Source organism: Cynocephalus volans, chromosome 1, assembly GCF_027409185.1.
Source record: "Cynocephalus volans isolate mCynVol1 chromosome 1, mCynVol1.pri, whole genome shotgun sequence".
Lineage (NCBI taxonomy): Eukaryota > Metazoa > Chordata > Mammalia > Dermoptera > Cynocephalidae > Cynocephalus > Cynocephalus volans.
The window spans coordinates 273185102-273205863 of record NC_084460.1 but is presented as its reverse complement, the minus strand read 5'-3'; the positions used below and the strand labels follow the sequence as shown (position 1 = coordinate 273205863).

At 39.2% G+C, this 20762-nt stretch overlaps 1 protein-coding gene across 2 annotated transcripts in view; it reads right to left on the bottom strand.

Annotated features, from left to right (window-relative positions):
- Nucleotides 1–3531: 3531 nt before the first annotated feature.
- The window catches only part of PTH2R (parathyroid hormone 2 receptor), a 103382-nt gene continuing 86151 nt past the window's right edge, over nt 3532–20762 (bottom strand). Inside the window, exons 11-13 of one of the 2 annotated variants that reach the window (XM_063077591.1) lie at nt 7260–7398; nt 5782–5823; nt 3532–3927 (exon numbers count right to left, since the gene is read on the bottom strand). In XM_063077591.1, the coding sequence (XP_062933661.1) occupies nt 3532–3927; nt 5782–5823; nt 7260–7398 (577 nt within the window). The remainder of the gene's footprint in view (nt 3928–5781; nt 5824–7259; nt 7399–20762) is intronic. The other variant, XM_063077592.1, reaches the window with a different exon arrangement.

The window sequence follows — 20762 nt, the reverse complement described above, 5'->3', positions numbered from 1 at the left end:
GGGGATTCGGATGTGGACATCTTTGGGGGACCATTATTCTTCCTACCACAATATCCGAGGAAGATCATTTCAGAATTATGTAATACTAATTCCTAAGTATAAACAATATACTGCAACTCACACACCTTATTCATTTTCTTCTAAAAGTTCAAAAACAGGGTTGTCGTTCTTTTTTTTTTTTTGACACCTTTAGAACTTGCAAAGCAAAAGTGTTTTCATGTTATTTAACAAGTAAACCACAGTAAAAAGTTATGTGACCAAAATTATTCCTGTTTACAGTAGACAGTGAAAACTGGTTATCTTTGATGTCAGGCTTTCTTTTGGCCACAGGAGAAATATGGTATCAAAATTTAATATCCGTGTCATTAGTCATATAAGGCTATCTTCATACACTCCTGTAATCTCTCATACCATTCAAACCTCTTGCATATAGAACTTGCTGTATTTCCAAAGGGAAAAGCAGGTGTTGCATTAGCAATATGTACCTCTCTGTGATAACTTAGAAAGTGAAGCTTTGAATAGTGTGGTTGAGATCTGAAGTGTGAATACAGAAATTGTCATGGGCTTTCCTCCTAATAGACTCATTTCAACAGAGTAATTGTTGATATTGCAAGCTTCAATTAAATACCATTACACCTAAAGATATCTGGTTGCTTGATTTCATTAGGAAAAACTTTAAACTATGTAGGATATCACTTCTCAAGAATATTTTAGAAAACCATTGCTTAGTTCTATGTAAGTGCATCATCTAGATTAAGCAACACAAACAAGCCCAAAGCCCAGGCAGGTAACAGCAATAAATGAACAGGACCAGGTGGGCACTGGGCAAACTTGAATATTTGCCCTGTCTGAAGAGGCCAGCCACCATTCAGTTCCAGCTGATTGTTGTCTTATGAGATCCACTAGTGTTTTCATAATTCAGAAAGTATGATTTTATGTAAATCACTCAAATTTCAAATGTTGGCAACTAAACAATATGTTTCCAAATACCTTGGCAGAGCAAATAAAACATAGCTATGGACCAAATTTAGTTCATGAACCGATAGTTTGCATCTTTGGATCTAGATTCGCAAATCCTCAGTAACTGCCCAATATTTTACTTGATAAAATCAGTAGACTGGTATAACTTATTGTCCTAGCTATCTAATTAAGTGAAAACATTATCAAAAAGTAGAAGAAAAAGTGTGTGTACATAGATGATATTAAGAGCCTTAGCAAATGATTTATTCATTCCTACAGGGAATAGATTATGCCTTGTGCTTTTTTGTGGCCAAGCACATAGCATAGTATCTGTCCCATAATATGCTCCACATAAATGTTAGTTGAATTAATGAACAAATAAACCTTAAGAAAAATCGTGGTAACTCTGAGGGTGTCATTCATATTTGTTAATGTAAAGAAGTGGTCTAGCCTTAGAATTTGGGATTGGCTTAGAAAGTAACAGCTCAATATTTTCTATGTTATCAAAATAGATCTATTCTAACAATTTCTTATTGTACTGAAATGACCAATGAGACCTTTTATATCATAATGGGGCAAAATGAGATTTAACTTAAAACAATAACAAAAATCTAAACCAAGTATTTGTATGGATTTTTTATATTACAAAGTGCTTTCAACGTGTGATTTCTCTTAATATCAGAATATCTCTCAAAGGTAGACAGATATTGTCTTCATTTTAAGAAGGAGAAATTAACTATAAAGGAAGTTAATTGATTTTATAAAGCCTCGCAGAAAGTTAGCAAAAGAACTGAATTTTAATCTCTGACTCAACCCATGATGGTTCTCTCCTAACAGGGAAGCAGCCTAGGGATATGACAATATAGAATTGAATCACATGAACTAAATATGCACAATGGCATCTTTGTAAACAGGGAGGGAAGGAAATGGCCTGTGCTATGGCACAGAAAAGGAAAGAAAGAAAAAGCATGGAAGAGAAATATAATATTTTTCAAGAGGGTATGTAGATATCAGAGTACCTTATTCATCATGACACTATTTGATATCAGTAAAATCATTTAGCAAATTGTGATAGATCAGCTTGATCTGTGTCATTTTATTCAGAAACATATTGCTCTGTGATATTCTTTATTTCCTATATGTATGTCATCTGCACTACAGTGGAAACTTCAGAAGGGTCAGAGGCTAAAACGTATCACAATACAAGTTCCTAAAACACTCTCTATCCAGAAGAAACTCATTAAATTTTTGACTGGTTAATGGGATACATATATATTCGTGACAATATAGCATAATGGTTAAGAACATGTTAATAGATCTGTGTCTAAAACCACGCTCAGTCGCTGACTAGCTGTGCAACTTTGGGCAAATTAACCCACCTCTGTGAGTCATCTCTGCAAAGGCAGACAGTGATGCAACTTACTCCATAAGTTTGCATGGAGGATTAAGCAAGTTAATGCTTGTAAAAATCTAGCAGGATGCCTGATAACATGACATGCATTCAATAAATATTTTCACAACTGCAACATTCTGAAATTTCAAGTTCAGCAAAGTGCAGAAGCTAAATGCTGAATTTTGTAGATATGGAGAAGGGAAGTTTAGTTGGTTCTCAAAAATAAAGTGAGATACTGAAAAGAAATTTTAAAAAGTCATGCAAAACAAAGGAGGGTGAAGAAGACACATACAAAAAAATTTTAAATAAAATAAAGTCACCCAAAATGTATTTTTTAAACAAACTTTTAATTATTCCACATGCCATATGCAATACAGAAATAGAACAAAGAAGAAAAAGATATAGATGCAGTATGATTTACTATCAACATAAATTATTACAAACAAAATCAGTTTGCAAACATAAGCTCACTAAGAAAACGTGTCAACATGTCATGGTTTACAAAGAAGGAGGCATGAGACCTGAGGTTTGGCTGGTCACAAGGGGAACATTCAAAAAAGGGAATATGTGAAATATTCCTTTTTAGAGTAATTTTCCTTGTTCCTAGAAAGAAACCAGCTTAATTGTCATAAATTCATTATTCTATCAATGTCCAGCCCACCAATGTTCCAGTGCATACTTGTTTTTAAATTTTTTATCTTTCACCATACATTTTTCAGACCCTAACTGCTCCTATGCACAGTCAAAATAAACGCATTGATAGAAGTACATTAAAATGAGAAAGAGAAAAATAGAGCACGAATATCCTAAAAGGAAAATGACACATACTAAATGATCTCTGCCATATTCAGGGTGATATTTATGAGAGAAAGTTAGAGCCAAGTATTTGAAATTACTTCTACCCAAAAGTAGCAGGGAAAAAAATGAACAATCACAGAGCAAGTACCATACATCAATTTAGAAGATAATTTGATGCCAATATAAGATAATAAACTACTCCATTTACACTTCCCCTTCTGTGTCGTCAGAGCTGTAGGAGCTAATTCACTGAGCCTGAAAACTTTTAAGTAACACTTGAGCCCTGATCATTTCAGCCTCCGTGTTCAAGCCGAGGAATGCCAGCCAAACTTCTCTCACACAACCAGACCAGTCAGCCCGCCAAACCCACAAATGGTGACTCAGAGAACATCCTCAGTGTCTCCGTCGTGCCCTTCAGTGTCTGGGTTAAATGCCAATGGCCTGGAAGAGTCCTCCATCGGAATGTCATCTCTCTGCCTCCCGTTACCCTCCTTGGTCTCCTCGTGGGTTGACTGTGGCAGACAGTCCTGCTCCGAGTTACTCCGGACGTAGCCGGGTAAAGTCACGTGGCTGTCGTGCTGTCTTCGGGCAGTCTTGGCCGCTGTGCCCGAGAGGAGCACGGTGCGCGTGCTGGCGGCCACCTGCGACTGGCTGCTGGTGCTGTGCGTCACGGTGGTGAGCACCGAACCGTACCTGCGACTGCCACAGGGCGGCGTCCTTTTCCAGTCCACGGATAGGTCACAGCGACTCCACATCTTCTTCACCTCAGCCTGAACCTAAGCCCCGAGAAACACGCCCTGTATCAGAAATCATGAGACCCTGCGACCTTGCTACAAGGTTGTTTGCCTTGATTTCCATGATAGTGATATTCACTTATTGAGGTCCCTCTGGGTGCCAGGGACTTTACATATATTCTCCCTCTTAACCTCAAAAAACCCCGGAGATAGGTGTTATTTTTGGAAATGAATAAACTGAGGCTTAGAGAGAGGTAAAGAGACGTGTCCAAGGTTAGTATTTACATAGAAGTTGAAATGCAACCAATAGAAATATCTGACTTATGGGAGAGAGAAAAAGGGGGATTCTGGGTTGGGATAGAGATAAATAGTGCCAGTGAGCACTGCTGAACTCTCAGCACATGGCAACTCCGGCCAAACCCCTGCACTGAGAGATCTAACCAAACTCTAGCAAGGATTCTAGCAGCATAAGGCTATGTCCCTAGGATGGTCCCAGTTCCCCCCAAAGTGCTTGCCTGAGAAAGCTCAACGCTGACAGGAAAATTTACTATTTGTTCTAGCCTGCACACTTGCTGATAGTTCCCTGACCTCCCTTTCTTAAAGCATTTAAAAAGTGCTCACAATTATTCATATGTAGCTCTTGCAACTCAGAAACATCTCTCTTAAGGACCTTAGAGACATTCCTTCAAAATGCAATCATCAAGAAGGGTAGGAACTCTGTGTCTCAGTCTCTGTGGGAGGAGAGAACCCTAACCTGGATAACTACCAGCTAGCAGGCACTGCTGGCCAAATCACATTTACACTAACCAATCCTTTCTACTTTTTACACTTTTCTGACTCTGCTGAGCCCCTGCATTCCCCACTCCTTCATTCTCCCTCTAAAACGCCCAAATCACCTCTGCCCAAATCTGAATAGAGCTTGGTTCTTTCTCTTACTGTCAGTAGTTAGTCAATAAAATCTGTTTTCAAAACTTTAATGTCCTGTGTCTTTGACACCATCTGAGGCTGAGGAAGGGCGTGGAAGGTGCTCAACTTGAAATGTAACTGCCCCACTATCAATTTGCATAGGAGTGCTGAAGGAGGAAAAACAAGGGCAAACGGATCATAGATAGAAAAGTAGGCACTACCATATGATTAAGCAATCCCACTGCTGGGTATACAGGACATGCAAACACATTAACAGAGTGGGGTTCTTGTTTCCATTCCTGCTACTGAAGATGCAATTCTACTGCTATGGCCACTTTCCAGAAGGGAGCTGATTTGGAAGTTCCATGAGAAGCCATGGAAACCTGGTAAACTGATGTCACCTGAAAAAACGAGCTCCTATCCATTCATCCTGGCAAAAAAACAGCACCTGATCTACTTACTCCACCTGCAAAATCAAGTAAAAGCAATACAGAAGAACATTAGGAAATTAATGAGTTACCACTTAATTTAAGCTCTTTCTGCAGGGACTGGACTAGTGTGGCACAATGTCCAAACCCTAAACATGGTCAGAAGCATCACTGGGTCTACAGCAACAAATCAACACGTATCCTTGTGCTTCTGGGACTTGCAACAAGTTTAAAATTTGAGAGAAAAAAGGAGGCAACTCATCCAACAGCAGGACATGTTAAAAGTTACAAAGTGAAATGTGTGATCCAATGTGGTTACTTCTCTCCAGCCAACTCCTAAATGAACTGAAATTGTCCCATCATCATCTCATAGTTAGAAGAGGAAGACCTTAGCTTATTTACATAAATTATTGATTTCTCAAAATAATTTATGATTAAAATACCTCCCTTCTTCCCATTCTGTCCTGCAAGTTCTGGGAATTCTAAGAGATTCGGGTCACACTGCGATGACCATTTACAAGCTTATTCAGAGCTAGACCTGTAGGGTGTCCAAGATTCCTACCTCTCCATTGCAGTAGCAGTAGATGATAGACACAAAGAAACCCTGGAGAACAAAGAAGAACGTTAGCCCTTTGACGGTTCCTGAAACTCACAGCACTAAAGTGTCTTTTGTCAAAATGTATAAGTTGAAAAACTGGTTTTTTATGATTCTTTCAGAAAATTGTATAAATTATTCTCTCCCAATGTTTCCAAATCTGTAAATTTACATTAAATTTGTTTGAGATCTTTCCTTGGTGTCAGTTGAACCAAACAAGTAAATGAATAAAATACCCCAAGATACATAAATTACTGATTTCTATTATATTAGTTTCACTTATGTTGCCACTCAAGGGTTTTATGATATCCATCCCCTGCTTGGTAAAAGACATTTAATACATTATGAATGCTGGAAGCTGAAGACAGAGCGTATGATATGGTAAGAACTCAAAAAAACCATTCATTCAAAAACATTTATTGAGTTTATACAGGGTGCTAGGAGCTGCTCAGCATGACAGAAATAAACAGTGTAAACAAGGTAGACAAGGTTTTACAAGAGAAGACACATGGATAAAATAGAAACAAACAGCCACGTGAGAAGAATGTAAGATGATAAGGTTATGCAGGTAAAATGAGTGAGGTCAAAGATCACAGTGGAGAGTATATATTAGATGGGAAATCAACAAAGACCTCTGTGAGGAGTTGACATTTAAGCTGTTTTGAGTGACAAGAACAAGAAGCTGCTGTGTGACTGTTAGGGGGGAAGCATTATAGGCAAAGGGAAGAGCACTGAACCCTTGAAGCAGTAAAAAGCTTGAAGAACAGAAAGTACGGAAGCAACAGTGTGGCTCCAACTTAGTGCACTACGTGGAGCGCAATGAGAGAGGGTGAGTCACCAGGCTCCATGCCACGCCAGGCTGTGCGTGCCAGAAAACCACATTTGAACTTTATTGAGTGCAATGAAAGCCTTTGGATATTTTTGGCAAGTAAGTGACATGATCAAATTTACATTTCCAAGATTCTTCAGACTATTGTACGAGTATACAGACTAGATTTAGGAGGTGGCAGCAGATGAGTAAGCAGGGTGAAGAGTAATCCATATTTTCAAATATTTTCAAATGTGATAAAACTGTGGCAGCAACCTCTTGCTCTTGTTTATCTCCCTTTCCCTTTTTTTCTTCCTCTTCCCTGCCCTCACCTTTTGCTTTTATTTATTTTCTATACACACAAGCAGATGTCCCTGCTCTGCAGGTGCTACATATGTGACAGCAATATGCTTTCTTATCTCGCCACCCAGGCTTGCTCGTGTGACAGACAGTTCCAGAACTGCTCCTGCTGTGACAGGACAGAAAGCACAGGCACCATAGAATATCACCCTTTCATTCCCCGTTCCCCCTACCCCCACCCTAGGGGCATCAAAGCTAGAGAGAGGGCAGAGAAAGAGGTAGCAAGGGAGAAAAAAGGCAAATTACAAGAACCAAATGAATAGGTGGCACTCTCTACCTGCAAGGAGTTGAAGAAGAGCTCACAGTGCATGCGGATCTCCCAAGCGAGCCCAGTGAAGGAGTGGGGCAGGCACACAAACACGATGTAATGCACTCCAAAGACCAGGACCAGCACCAGTGTCGACTTGGCAAGTTTCCTGAAAGAGAATGCCAAGCCTTTGTATTAGTCAACCAGAGTGCAGTAGAGACAGCTTGCTGGAAAAAGAAAGTTTAGCAGAGCTTCCAGGGCTGACTCCTCTCTCTCTTTGGATCCCACCACTTCTGTTCATTCCTCCCCCTCTCTCCTCTTCCTATCACTTTTATACAAAGTCACGTAGTTTATTCTCACTCCCTGTAATTATTATCCTATTTCTACTATTCTTGCTTAAGGGATACTATTTTGATAAAATTGTGAAATGTCTCTTTTTCCTGTCCTAACTCTTCTATATTTTTTTTATATGTATAATTATTTTATTTCATTTTATTTTATTTTATTATTTTTTTTAATTTTATTTTGTTGATATACATTGTGGCTGATTATTGCTCCCCATCACCAAAACCTCCCTCCCTTCTCCCTCCTCCCCTCCCCCCCAACAATGTCCTTTCTGTTTGCTTCTCGTATCAACTTCAAGTAATTGTGGTTGTTATATCTTCTTCCCCCCCCCCCCGCCGCTTTGTGTGTGTGTGTGTGTGTGTGTGTGTGTGTGTGTGTGTGTGTGTGTGTGAATTTATATATTAATTTTTAGCTCCCACCAATAAGTGAGAACATGTGGTATTTCTCTATCTGTGCCTGACTTGTTTCACTTAATATAATTCTCTCAAGGTCCATCCATGTTGTTGCAAATGGCAGTATTTCATTCGTTTTTATAGCTGAGTAGTATTCCATTGTGTAGATGTACCACATTTTCCGTATCCACTCATCTGATGATGGACATTTGGGCTTGTTACAACTCTTGGCTATTGTAAAGAGCGCTGCGATGAACATTGGGGAACAGGTATACCTTCGACTTGATGATTTCCATTCCTCTGGGTATATTCCCAGCAGTGGGATAGCTGAGTCATATGGTAGATCTATCTGCAATTGTTTGAGGAACCTCCATACCATTTTCCATAGAGGCTGCACCATTTTGCAGTCCCACCAACAATGGATGAGAGTTCCTTTTTCTCTGCAACCTCCCCAGCATTTATCGTTCATAGTCTTTTGGATTTTAGCCATCCTAACTGGGGTTATATGGTATCTCAGTGTGGTTTTGATTTGCATTTCCCGGATGCTGAGTGATGTTGAGCATTTTTTCATATGTCTGTTGGCCATTTGTATATCTTCCTTAGAGAAATGCCTACTTAGCTCTTTTGCCCATTTTTTAATTGGGTTGCTTGTTTTCTTCTTGTAAAGTTGTTTGAGTTCCTTATATATTCTGGATATTAATCCTTTGTCAGATGTATATTTTGCAAATATTTTCTCCCACTCTGTTGGTTGTCTTTTAACTCTGTTAATTGTTTCTTTTGCTGTGCAGAAGCTTTTTAGTTTGATATAATCCCATTTGTTTATTTTTCCTTTGGTTGCCCGTGCTTTTGGGGTCGTATTCATGAAGTCTGTGTCCAGTCCTATTTCCTGAAGTGTTTCTCCTATGTTTTCTTTAAGAAGTTTTATTGTTTCAGGGTGTATATTTAAATCCTTAATCCATTTTGAGTTGACTTTAGTATACGGTGAGAGGTATGGATCTAGTTTCATTCTCCTGCATATGGATATCCAGTTATCCTAGCACCATTTGCTGAAGAGGCAGTCCCTTCCCCAGTGAATAGGCTTGGTGCCTTTGTCAAAGATCAGATGGCAGTAAGTGTGTGGGTTGATTTCTGGATTCTCTATTCTATTCCATTGATCGGTTTGTCTGTTTTTATGCCAGTACCATACTGTTTTGGTTATTATAGCTTTGTAGTATAGCTTAAAGTCAGGTAGTGTTATGCCTCCAGCTTTATTTTTTTTGCTGAGCATTGCTTTGGCTATTCGTGGTCTTTTATTGTTCCATATAAATGTCTGAATAGTTTTTTCCATTTCTGAGAAAAATGTCTTTGGAATTTTGATGGGGATTGCATTGAATTTGTATATCACTTTGGGTAGTATGGACATTTTCACTATGTTGATTCTTCCAATCCAAGAGCATGGAATATCTTTCCATCTTCTTGTATCCTCTCTAATTTCTCTCAGCAGTGGTTTGTAGTTCTCATGATAGAGATTTTTCACCTCCTTGGTTAACTCAATTCCTAAGTATTTTATTTTTTTGGTGGCTATTGTAAATGGGCAAGCTTTCTTGATTTCTCATTCTGCATGTTCACTATTGGAGAAAAGAAATGCTACTGATTTTTGTGTGTTGATTTTGTATCCTGCTACTGTGCTGAAATCATTTATCAATTCCAAGAGTTTTTTTGTAGAGGTTTTAGGCTGTTCGATATATAGGATCATGTCATCTGCAAACAGGGACAGTTTGACTTCATCTTTTCCAATCTGGATGCCCTTTATTTCCTTCTCTTCTCTGATAGCTCTGGCTAGTACTTAAAACACTATGTTGAATAGGAGTGGTGAGAGTGGGCATCCTTGTCTAGTTCCTGTTCTTAAAGGAAAAGCTTTCAGCTTTTCCCCATTCAGGATGATATTGGCAGTGGGTTTGGCATATATGGCTTTAATTATGTTGAGATACTTTCCCTCTATACCTAACTTATAGAGGGTCTTTGTCATGAATGAGTGCTGAACTTTATCAAATGCTTTTTCAGCATCTATAGAGATGATCATATGGTCCTTGTGTTTGAGTTTATTAATATGGTGTATCACATTTATTGATTTGCGTATGTTGAACCAACGTTGCATCCCTGGGATAAATCCCACTTGATCGTGATGAATAATTTTTCGTATGTGTTGCAGTATTCTGTTTGCTAGTATTTTAGTAAGGATATATGCATCTATATTCATCAAGGATATCGGCCTGTAGTTTTATTTTTTGGTTATACCTTTACCTGGTTTTGGTATCAGGATGATGTTTGCTTCATAGAATGAGTTTGGGAGATTTGCGTCCATTTCAATCTTTTGGAATAGTTTGTAAAGAATCGGTGTCAATTCCTCTTTGAATGTTTGGTAAAATTCTGCTGTGAATCCATCTGGTCCTGGGCTTTTCTTTGTTGGGAGCCTTCTGATAACAGCTTCAATCTCCTTTATTGTTATTGGTCTGTTCAAATTTTCTACGTCTTCCTGGTTCAGTTTTGGTAGCTTGTGTGTGTCCAGAAATTTATCCATTTCCTCCAGATTTTCAAATTTCTTGGCGTATAGTTGTTTATAGTAGTCTCGAATGATTCCTTGTATTTCAGATGAATCAGTTGTAATATCGCCTTTTTCATTTCTAATTTTTGTTATTTCAGTCTTCTCTCTTCTTTTTTTTGTTAGCCATGCTAATGGTTTGTCAATTTTATTTATCTTTTCAAAAAACCAACTTTTTGATTCGTTGATCTTTTGAATTGTTTTTTGGTTTTCAATTTCATTCAGTTCTGCTCTGATCTTAATGATTTCCTTCCGTCTGCTAACTTTAGGTTTGGATTGTTCTTGTTTTTCTAGTTCTTTAAGGGGAAGAGTTAGGTTGTTCACTTGCCATCTTTCTATTCTTCTGAAGTGAGCGTTTAATGCAATAAATTTCCCCCTCAATACTGCTTTTGCAGTATCCCACAGGTTTTGGTATGATGTATCATTGTTTTCATTAGTTTCAATAAATTTTTTGATTTCCTGCTTGATTTCTTCTTGGACCCATATGTCATTAAGTAGAATGCTGTTTAATTTCCATGTGTTTGTATATTTTCCAGAGTTTCGTTTGTTATTAATTTCTAGTTTTAATCCATTGTGGTCTGAGAAGATACATGGGATAATTCCAATTTTTTTGAATTTATTGAGACTTGATTTGTGACCTAATATGTGATCTATCCTGGAGAATGATCCATGTGCTGATGAGAAGAATGAATATTCTGAGGTTGTTGGGTGGAATGTTCTGTAGATATCTGCCAATTCCAATTGGTCTAGAGTCTTGTTTAGATCTTGTGTTTCTCTACTGATTCTTTGCCTAGATGATCTGTCTAATATTGACAGTGGGGTGTTCAGGTCCCCTGCTATTATGATATTAGTGTCTATTTCCTTCTTTAGGTCTAATAGCGTTTGTTTTATAAATCTGGCTGCTCCAACATTGGGTGCGTACATATTTATGATTGTTATGTCTTCTTGATGGATCAGTCCTTTTATCATTAAGTAGTGTCCCTCATTGTCTCTTTTTATGGTTTTTAGTTTAAAGTCTATTTTGTCAGATATAAGAATAGCTACTCCAGCTCGTTTTTCTTTTCTGTTTGCATGGTAAATCTTTTTCCATCCTTTCACTCTTAGTCTATGTGAATCTTTATGGGTGAGTTGGGTCTCTTGTAGGCAGCATATAGTTGGGTCCTCCTTTTTAATCCAGTTAGCCAGTCTGTGTCTTTCGATTGGGGAATTTAAGCCTTTTACATTAAGGGTTGTTATTGAAAGGTGTTGATTTATTCCTCGCATTTTATTCGTTGTTTGGTTGTCTAAGGTGTCTTTTGTTCCTTGATTTCTGATTTACTGTTTGGTTTCTGTGTTTGTTGGTTCCTTAGGTTGTAGATAGTGTTTTTGTTTGCTTGTTTTCTCTTCATGAATGCTATTTTTATTATACTAGTGGGTATTGATTTTTCTTGGGTTTTTATGGCAGTGGTAGTTATTTTTCAGGAACCAAACCCAGTACTCCCTTGAGGATTTCTTGTAAGGGTGGTCGTGTGGTAGTGAACTCCCGCAGTTTTTGTTTGTCTGAGAAATATACTATTTGCCCTTCATTTCGGAAGGATAGCCTTGCAGGGTAGAGTATTCTTGGCTGGCAATCTTTGTCTTTTAGTATTTTGAAAATATCATCCCATTCCTTTCTAGCTTTTAGGGTTTGTGATGAAAAGTCTGATGTTAGCCTGATTGGGGCTCCCTTATAGGTGATTTGACGCTTCTCTCTTGCAGCTTTTAAGATTCTCTCTTTGTCTCTGAGTTTTGCCAATTTGACTATGACATGTCTTGGAGAAGGCCTTTTTGGGTTGAATACATTTGGAGATCGTTGAGCTTCCTGGATCTGAAGATCTGTGACTTTTCCTATACCTGGGAAGTTTTCTGCCACTATTTTGTTGAATATGTTTTCAATGGAATCTCCATTTTCCTCCCCTTCTGGAATACCCATGACTCGGATATTTGAGCGCTTAAGGTTGTCTGATATCTCTCAGATTTTCTTCCATGTCCTTGATTCTTTTTTCTTTCTTTTTGTCTGCTTGTGTTATTTCAAACAGCCCATCTTCAAGTTCAGAGGTTCTCTCTTCAACTTTGACAAGCCTGCTGGTTAAACTCTCCGTTGTGTTTTTTATTTCGCTGAATAACTTCTTCAGTTCAGCAAGTTCTGCTACATTTTTTTTCAGGACATTGAGTTCTTTGTACATTTCCTCTTTCAGATCCTGTATACTTTTCCTCATTTCATCATGATGTCTAGCTGAGTTTTCTTGTATCTCATTCAGTTTCTTTAGAATTATCACTCGAAATTCCTTGTCAGTCATTTCAAGGGCTTCTTGTTCTATAGGATCTAGAGTAAGAGATTTATTAACTTTTGGTGGTGTACTTTCTTGATTTTTTGTATTTCTGGTATCTTTTTTTTTATGTTTATGCATTGTGGCAGGGGGTTCCACAGTCCACCGGTTTGAGACTAATGACTAACTAGGATGTTGCTGTGGTTGCCAATTTCATATGGCTACCTCCGTGGCTGCTCAGTTGGCCTCTAGTGCCTTGTGTGTGTGGTTGCCTTGGGTCTTGGGCTTCTCTGGGGAGCCACCTTTCTGGTCAGCTTGAATTCTGCTGGGCTGGTGGATCACGTACCACAGGGTGTGTGATCACTGTTGAGCTTTCACTTCCTGTGCAGGACTTCTCCCTGTTCCTGTGCTCTGGCCCAGGGTGTTGGATCGTGCAGTGGTGACCCCACAGGTGTGGTTTCTGTCGAGTCTCCGCCTCCCTGGCCGCACGTCTCCCCACTCTGTGCACACTGTGCTGGGCTGGGACGTGTCTTCTGCAACCCTCATCTATCAGCTGGGCCTTCAAGACCCTGCTCGGCACCGCCTCGCCCAGGAAGTCTACCAGCTTTCTGCTAGTCACAGACGACTGGTCGCTCTGGGTGCCTTTGTAGCACTGTGTAGATCTTTCTCGGGACTTGTTCACCTTTGTATCCCCCCGGTATAAACCAAGTCTAGCGCCTGCCTGCAGCCAGCTCTCCAGCAGGTTCAAGCAGACCTGGGAACTCTCCTACCACACTATTCCCAATCAGAAATTGGTTAGGCTTTTTTCCGAACTGGTGGCCGCAGAGATGGTATCTGCCTCCCAGTAACAGGAATTTTACCGGGGGCCGGAGTCCAGGGTGTGGTGGAGTGACAGTCGGCCCGCCCGTACTTCCTTGCCCTCCCGACACTGGCCGGGGACGCCCCCCGCCACCAGCCCCACCAGAGAACCACGGAGGGAGTGGGAGGGGAGGCCGGGCCAAGCAAGTGGGAAGGCTCAGTGACGGCTGAGCCGGGCGGAGCTGCCAGCACCTGGGAAAATGGAGGCAGCCCCGGGGCGGTGAGTGGCCTGGTGATGCAGGCGGGAGCCAGGTGGGCGTCAGCCCCCCAAACAGGGCTGGTCCAGGGGTCACTCACAGGGTTGTGCCAGGTCGGGTGCTCACTCTCTGCCTCTGGTTTGCCGCCTTCCCCGTTCTCGGCTGCTGCTGCCTCGGGCTGTTCAGTCGCGGCGCAGCTCGGGCGCTCCCAGGAATCTTCTTTAATGCCGGCCTGAAACCTCGAATCCTGAGTAGGGCAGCTGGCCGCCTTCAGCGCAGCCCCGGCCTCCGGGATCCTGTCTGCATCCACAGCAGCCCTGGCACCGTGTTCCCTGTTTCAAGACTCGCTTTTGCAGCTAAGAAACAGTTCTTTTCCTGCTCCACACTTCAAAGCTGTTGCCTGTAAATCCTAACTCTTCTTTAGTTTCTACATTGGAGACTTAAGCATTACCTCTATCCTTGCTTTACTTTCATAGGCAGCATTTTGGCTTTTTTTGATCATTTTAAAGTCAACGATTCCCTTGTTTCTTCTTACACTTGGATCTCTATCATTGATTATGCTTATTCTTCGATACATTTATATTTTCTCGTGCTACATGTGCTTAGTTCCTCCTGCCTTCTCTAGATATTCTATGCCACATATTCTATCTCAAATTGTTTATAGTTCTATTTTTGTCTAGTTTTTTGTTTATTTTTGCAAACTAAGTGTTGACATTATTTCTCTTAATAATGGGAATTATTAGGGTTAGAGTTAGGCTTAGGTTTACAGACACTTCGTGTGTATTCGGAGGAATCCCAGGTTTTCCAATATGATGGGTTTACTCTAAATGGCCCCTAATGATCCCCACCTCTTGCTGTTTACACCCATGCTAATTCTTTCCTCCTGAGTGTAGGCAGGACCTGGGACTTGCTTCTAACCAATAGGTTATGGCAAAGATATTGGGATGCTACTTCTGTGATTACATTGCATAAGACTGCAACTTTCATCTTACTAGCAGACTCTCTCCCTTGCTGCTTTGATGAAGCAAGCTGCCCTGCTATGAGCTGCTCCACTGAGTGGTTCATGTGGCAAAGAAAGGTAGCATCTGGACAACAGCCAGCAAGTAACAATACTGCCAACTGTCACATGAGCTTACAAGTGGATTCTTCCCCAGTCCCACCTCAACATAAGACCACAGACCCAAATGACATCTCAAGACTCTGAAAGCAAAAGGCTCTGAAGCAAAAGACTCTTGCCCAGATTCCAGATCTATAGAAACTGTGAAATAGCAAGTGTATTGTTTTAAGCCACTAAGTGTGTAATAATTCACTTTGTAGCGATAGCTAGCACATCCAACCACACCATTTTCTGGTTGTTGGGTTGGGGTCTTTTTGTTGTTTTGGGACGGGTTTTTTTGGTTTGGGGTGGTTTTTTTGTTTTGTTTTGTTTTGTTTTGGCACTTTTTTATACAAGAAATTGCCAAACATAGCTTCTTCTTTCTTACTTATTTCTCAAATATCCCTCTTTCTGTATGATTCATTTATACCCCAGTATCTCAAACCATTGTAACCTTCTTCCTTTTTCATTAGTCTTTCTTCCAGCTGCTTTATTTATTTGTTTGTTTGTTTATTGTTCTTTCTGGAAGCAAACTATACAGGTGAATCGTGATTACACTGGACTAACACTAAAGAGATCTGGATTCAGTGTCCAGACTTGACATTAGCTACCTATGTGGTCATGATTCAATTTTTTTATCTCTAAAATGAGGAATAGGGCCCAGAAGTGCATAAGAGCTCTAATATTCTAAGGCTTTACCAGGGATCATCTTCCACATACATACACTTTCCTACTATCATAACTCACTTTTCCGCTCCTACAGGAGCTGGAGTGTTCCACAAAATCATACTGAGATGCCTAAGTTAGCTGACTGCAGCTGCACATTTGCTCTGCCTCGTTCTCCTTTGCCTGTCTCATCTCTCACTTGTGCCTAGACCATCTGCTCCTCTGGGCTCAGGGCCATCCACTCTGCTCGCATTCATAGTTTCTCTGGGAGCCTACGGGCTTTCTCCTATGCTACTCCCAGTCCTCATGCCTCATACTTTGCGTTACCTACAGTCCACTAGGTTTAAAAATTCTACATCGTCTGTTTCATTCAAGACAGCATTCCTGATAAGCAGTGGGTTTCTCTGACCTAACTAATTCTTTCAACTTTAAGAGCTCCTTGGGATGTGCTTGTTCTAAATTTTGACCAGCAAGTACCCTCTTTCTACCACTGCCTATACAGGCAGAACACTTTCAGTATTTTCAAGGCATTTTAATTCAGTCTACTCAGATAAAAGGGGGCAGCACTAAATTTTCTTGAAGAACTTTGAAAGTCTTATCTAACATCACTCTGAAAAGAAAATAACACTTCCTCTAAGATGAAAGGGTAAATGCCCCCTGGGGACTGTTCTTTTTTATTTTCATTTTTTGTATATTTTTTTATTGGTTATGAATATTCATGGGGTACAAAACTGACCGTCACCACTTGTGCCCAAGATGTGATGGCCAGATCAATACTGGCAGCATGCCCATTACCACAAATTGTGATTATACTCCATGTCCCCCACCCAATTAATCACCAACCTCCCTCCCCCATCTCCTCTCCCCCAACTCACTTTGCAACCCTAGGTAAGCTCTGGAGACTGTTCTTAAAATCAAACTAACTTCGATTGTTCTTATTGTGTGTGGCTAGGAGCCAAAAACTAGGTTAAAACAAAAAATAAAGCAAAGCAACACATGTGAAATGATCACAAATGTAAACATTTAGGGAAAGTTTGGTTCAACGCAGAGTAAGGAAATGATGCCTTCAGCAGCAAAAATTGAGTGGGTATCCTGCTCACTCAGCCCTCTGGACTTGCTCCCTCTTTCTCTATGACTAAGTTATCTTATACTCAGTAGAGATGAAAGCTAATTTGTAAAAAAACAGTAATAGCTGTATTCATTTTCTATTGCTACATTACAAATTACAACACATCTATTGGCTTAAGACAATAGCCGTTTATTATCTCTCAGCTTCTATAGACCAGGAGTCCAAGCACTGCATAGTTGGGTCCTCTGTTCAGGGTCATGAAAGGCTGAGATCAAGGGGTCCGCTAGGGCTGCATTCTCATCTGGACCTCAGGGTTCTTTTCTAAGCTTATGCAGATTGCTAGAAAACCTCAGTTCCTTGCAGCAGCCAGGGGTCATGCAGTTCCTACAGGCTGCCCTGTAGCCATAGGCCCTTACAACATGTCAGATCACTTCTTCAAAACCAGCAGGAGAATCTCTCTGCAGGCTGCCAGGATGGAGTCTGACAAAACATATCATAATCACAGGAGTGACTATCCCACCACCTTTACCATATAGTGTGACCTAATCAGGGAGGGGCTATCCCATCATAAGTCTTACCCACACTCAAGGTGAGGGGTGGGAGGGCAGAGATTACTCAGGGCTTGTGCATCAGGGGGTGGGAATCTTGAGGGCCATCTTAGAAATCTGTCTGCAACAGTAATGCAAATAATTCCACCCATCAAAATGCAAATTGTGTCCAGGGTAACACCACTAATTATAGCCCCGTAGATATTTACATGTTTTGCTAGTTTGCACCCATTTGTAAGTTCATTTCAGCATTCATTATCTGACTTACATTCTGCTTTGAATCAGTTGTAGTACCTGATTTCCTTCATTAATTAATGAGTTATATAAAATATGTGAAATGTGTTTATATTTGTATGAATTATGATTATATCTTCTTTTAAAATGTATCCTTCAATGGCAGTGAACAAGTTAAAGTAATGGCATGTGCCAGACAAACGTAAACATGGGTCATCTGTCTGTCTATTCATTTACTAAGATAGACCTATCCGCTCAGATCAAATCATCCAGCAGTCCTGGGCACATATTCCTTCCAGCGTCCGTCTGGCCAACCATGCACGCTGTTTGTATATCTTTATAGCCTGGCTCTCTGAAGAGGCAGAGCTGTCTAATGAGGTGATGCAGGGATGTACCAACTGATAGTGGCCTTCTGGCTTGCTGGAAACATGGTGATAGCTCTGTGTCCAAGAATAAAGCCATGACGGGAATACAAAGGAGACCAATGATTTCAGGACCCAGTGTCCTGTTTAGAAAATAGATGACCAATCCTTATAGTATCTCTCCCTAGGGGATTTCTCCCCGGGTGAACAACTCTGGAAAATCTCTAATTTGTTTTTGAGTCAATTTAATTTTAAAAATGTACTATTGCTCTTCAGCCTTTATTGATCTCTCCCAGCCTTGAATTAATTTTTCCCTCTTTTCTATACACATAGCATTTTGTACAGGCATCTCTACCGGTATTTTCCTCACTTCATTTAACTAAATCAATCTCAATCTCTTTCCCTCTCTCTTTCTCACTGTCTTTTTCTCTCTCTCTCTCCTCCCCGCCTTCACTAGATTGTGAGTTCAAGGTAGCCTCTCAGCACATGAAGCTGTTGGCTATTAAGCACCACACTCCTGTTACATCCTGCGCTGGCTGCCTCATTCTACTCTGACAACAACCATAAGAGAGAACTATTATTATCCCATTACCAGGTGAGGGGAGAGGCTCAGAAAAGGAAAGCACTCACCCAAAGTTACACAGCAAGTGGAGGATCAGCCTCAATATCTGTCCTCTTTACTATCATACTGCATAATAAATATTGGTCAAATTTATTCTAAAAATAATAAATATTAAATATGATTTTTGAATAATATTGAATGGTAAGTCAAATCAGACAAAGCATTCAAGTATCATTTTTTATTGAATCTTGCATTTTTTGTGTCTCTTATTTTTTCATCCTGGCAGCCTTTTCTTTCTTTGCAAAGATGGAGTTGTAATTTTTATGTATTATCTCTATTGTTAAATCTGATAGAATATTTAATTTTCTTCACATCAATCTTGTTTTGAAACAACTGATTGTAAACTATAGTTATACACTATGTCACCATTGGGGGAAACTGGGTAAAGCGTATATGGGATCTCTCTGTATTATTTTTACAACTGTACGTAAATCTACAATTATCTCAAAATAAAGAGTTATTTTAAAAACTGATTGTATTGGGGCTGGCTGGTTAGTTCAGTTGGTGAGAGCACAGCCATGTAACACCAACGTCAGGGGTTTCGATCCCCATACTGGCCAGCTGCCAAAAACCAAACAAAAAACTAACTGTATTAATTCATTTCAATTTTAAATCACTGTATCAACTAAGGTATTTCATGTGTTTTTCAGAAGTTTTTCTTATTTGTGTGTGAGCACATGCTGATCTGGGGAGACAATCTCAGCTCTGATTTTCAGCCTTTCAGAGTAGTATACATAAAAATGTGCTTAATAACTGTTTCAGACACTACTATTTGGAAATATTTTTTTCATTGTTTTATTTCAGCAAGAATATTTGAATATCTGTTAGACAAAGGTAATAACAAAATGAAATATAGGTTTAAAAGCACAGAAGTGAGTGGATGTAAATTTAAATACTCATTAACTTTCATAGTAGGATTATCACTGAGACAGGGACACAGATTTCATTTTCCTAAGTCTATTTAAAATGTGAGATGCTATTTAAACTTGATAATATAAGACTTCAGAAACTGAATATTGAACTGAATTCCCAAATTGTTGCCAAGTAGGTTCCCACATTTTTTCTCTCAAGAAAATTAAAAAGACAGAGTCATTCTCCGTACAATTTTATCTGTGGCTTACTTTTGACATTATTAAAAAATACTAAACATGTTTCAGCTGTGAAAAAAAAAATGTATTTGGCTGAAAAATACTTTTCTGGACTCTTATTAGTCTAGGCTGTTCTAATTAACCAGTTCAAACTCAAAAATCTTCTGGGCACCAGATTATTTAAAAGTTATTCCAAATTCTGAATAGTGAATGATTTCAATCCCTGATAAATTATTCTCTTCAATTATTCTGAGAAATAATCCCCATCAAATGAACTCAAAATATTGGCTATGCTATTTTTTAAAAGAAACCACCCTCCAGAATTTCTCATACTTTGGGGGCAACTTTTTACTAAAAGTGCAAGTTCATATTATTCAAAACAGAAGCTTTGGTTTGGAACTAGAGAAATAAGTAGCTTTCAAACACCACTGCACTTTTTCACTTTATGAATAATAATAAAAGGCTATTTTCATTTTCTATTGTTCTATCATCCTTTGGCCTTTGTCTTCACCAATGGAATGTGACATGAGACAAACTATGTTAGCATAGCATATGTCCTTCACTGGAAAATCTTATGCACAATTTATATTTTAATACTACCACTTGCAGCACATTGAAATAACTGGAGTTGGCAGCTGCTGGTTTGTCCGTACCATGCATCCTATCAAGAATTTATGCCATACCTGTAGTCTTTCTTGCCTAAATGGTGGAGAGGAATGAATGAACACTCAACTGGCCCTTTTCTTCATGAAAGACTAAGTGATGGAACTTCTTCAATCAGTATATTTGCATGTTCTTAAAAATTTATATTTGGTAGGTGTTAACTTGATGAAAAGATTGAAAACAATACAGCAAACTCAATTTCTTAATTTTTCTCAGTTATAACATATTTTTAAAATGCAGATAAACTTATCTGCCAAAATCAACAAGAGATTTTCTAGGAATTCATATGTTTTGTGGGAAAATCCCAATCTCCTAAGAACAGATTTTTAAAAATACTTAGAATATAAGCACACTGAGAATGTTTTGGGTTATTTAAATCTTCTTAAAATATATACACTTTTCCAATAAATTACATAATTGAACCAAACAAAAACACACATTCATAAATTTAATCTTTTATTGACATTTCGGATCAATCAATATCTGTTCTTTACCTTAAATAGTAACTAAAATATTTCCTCTGA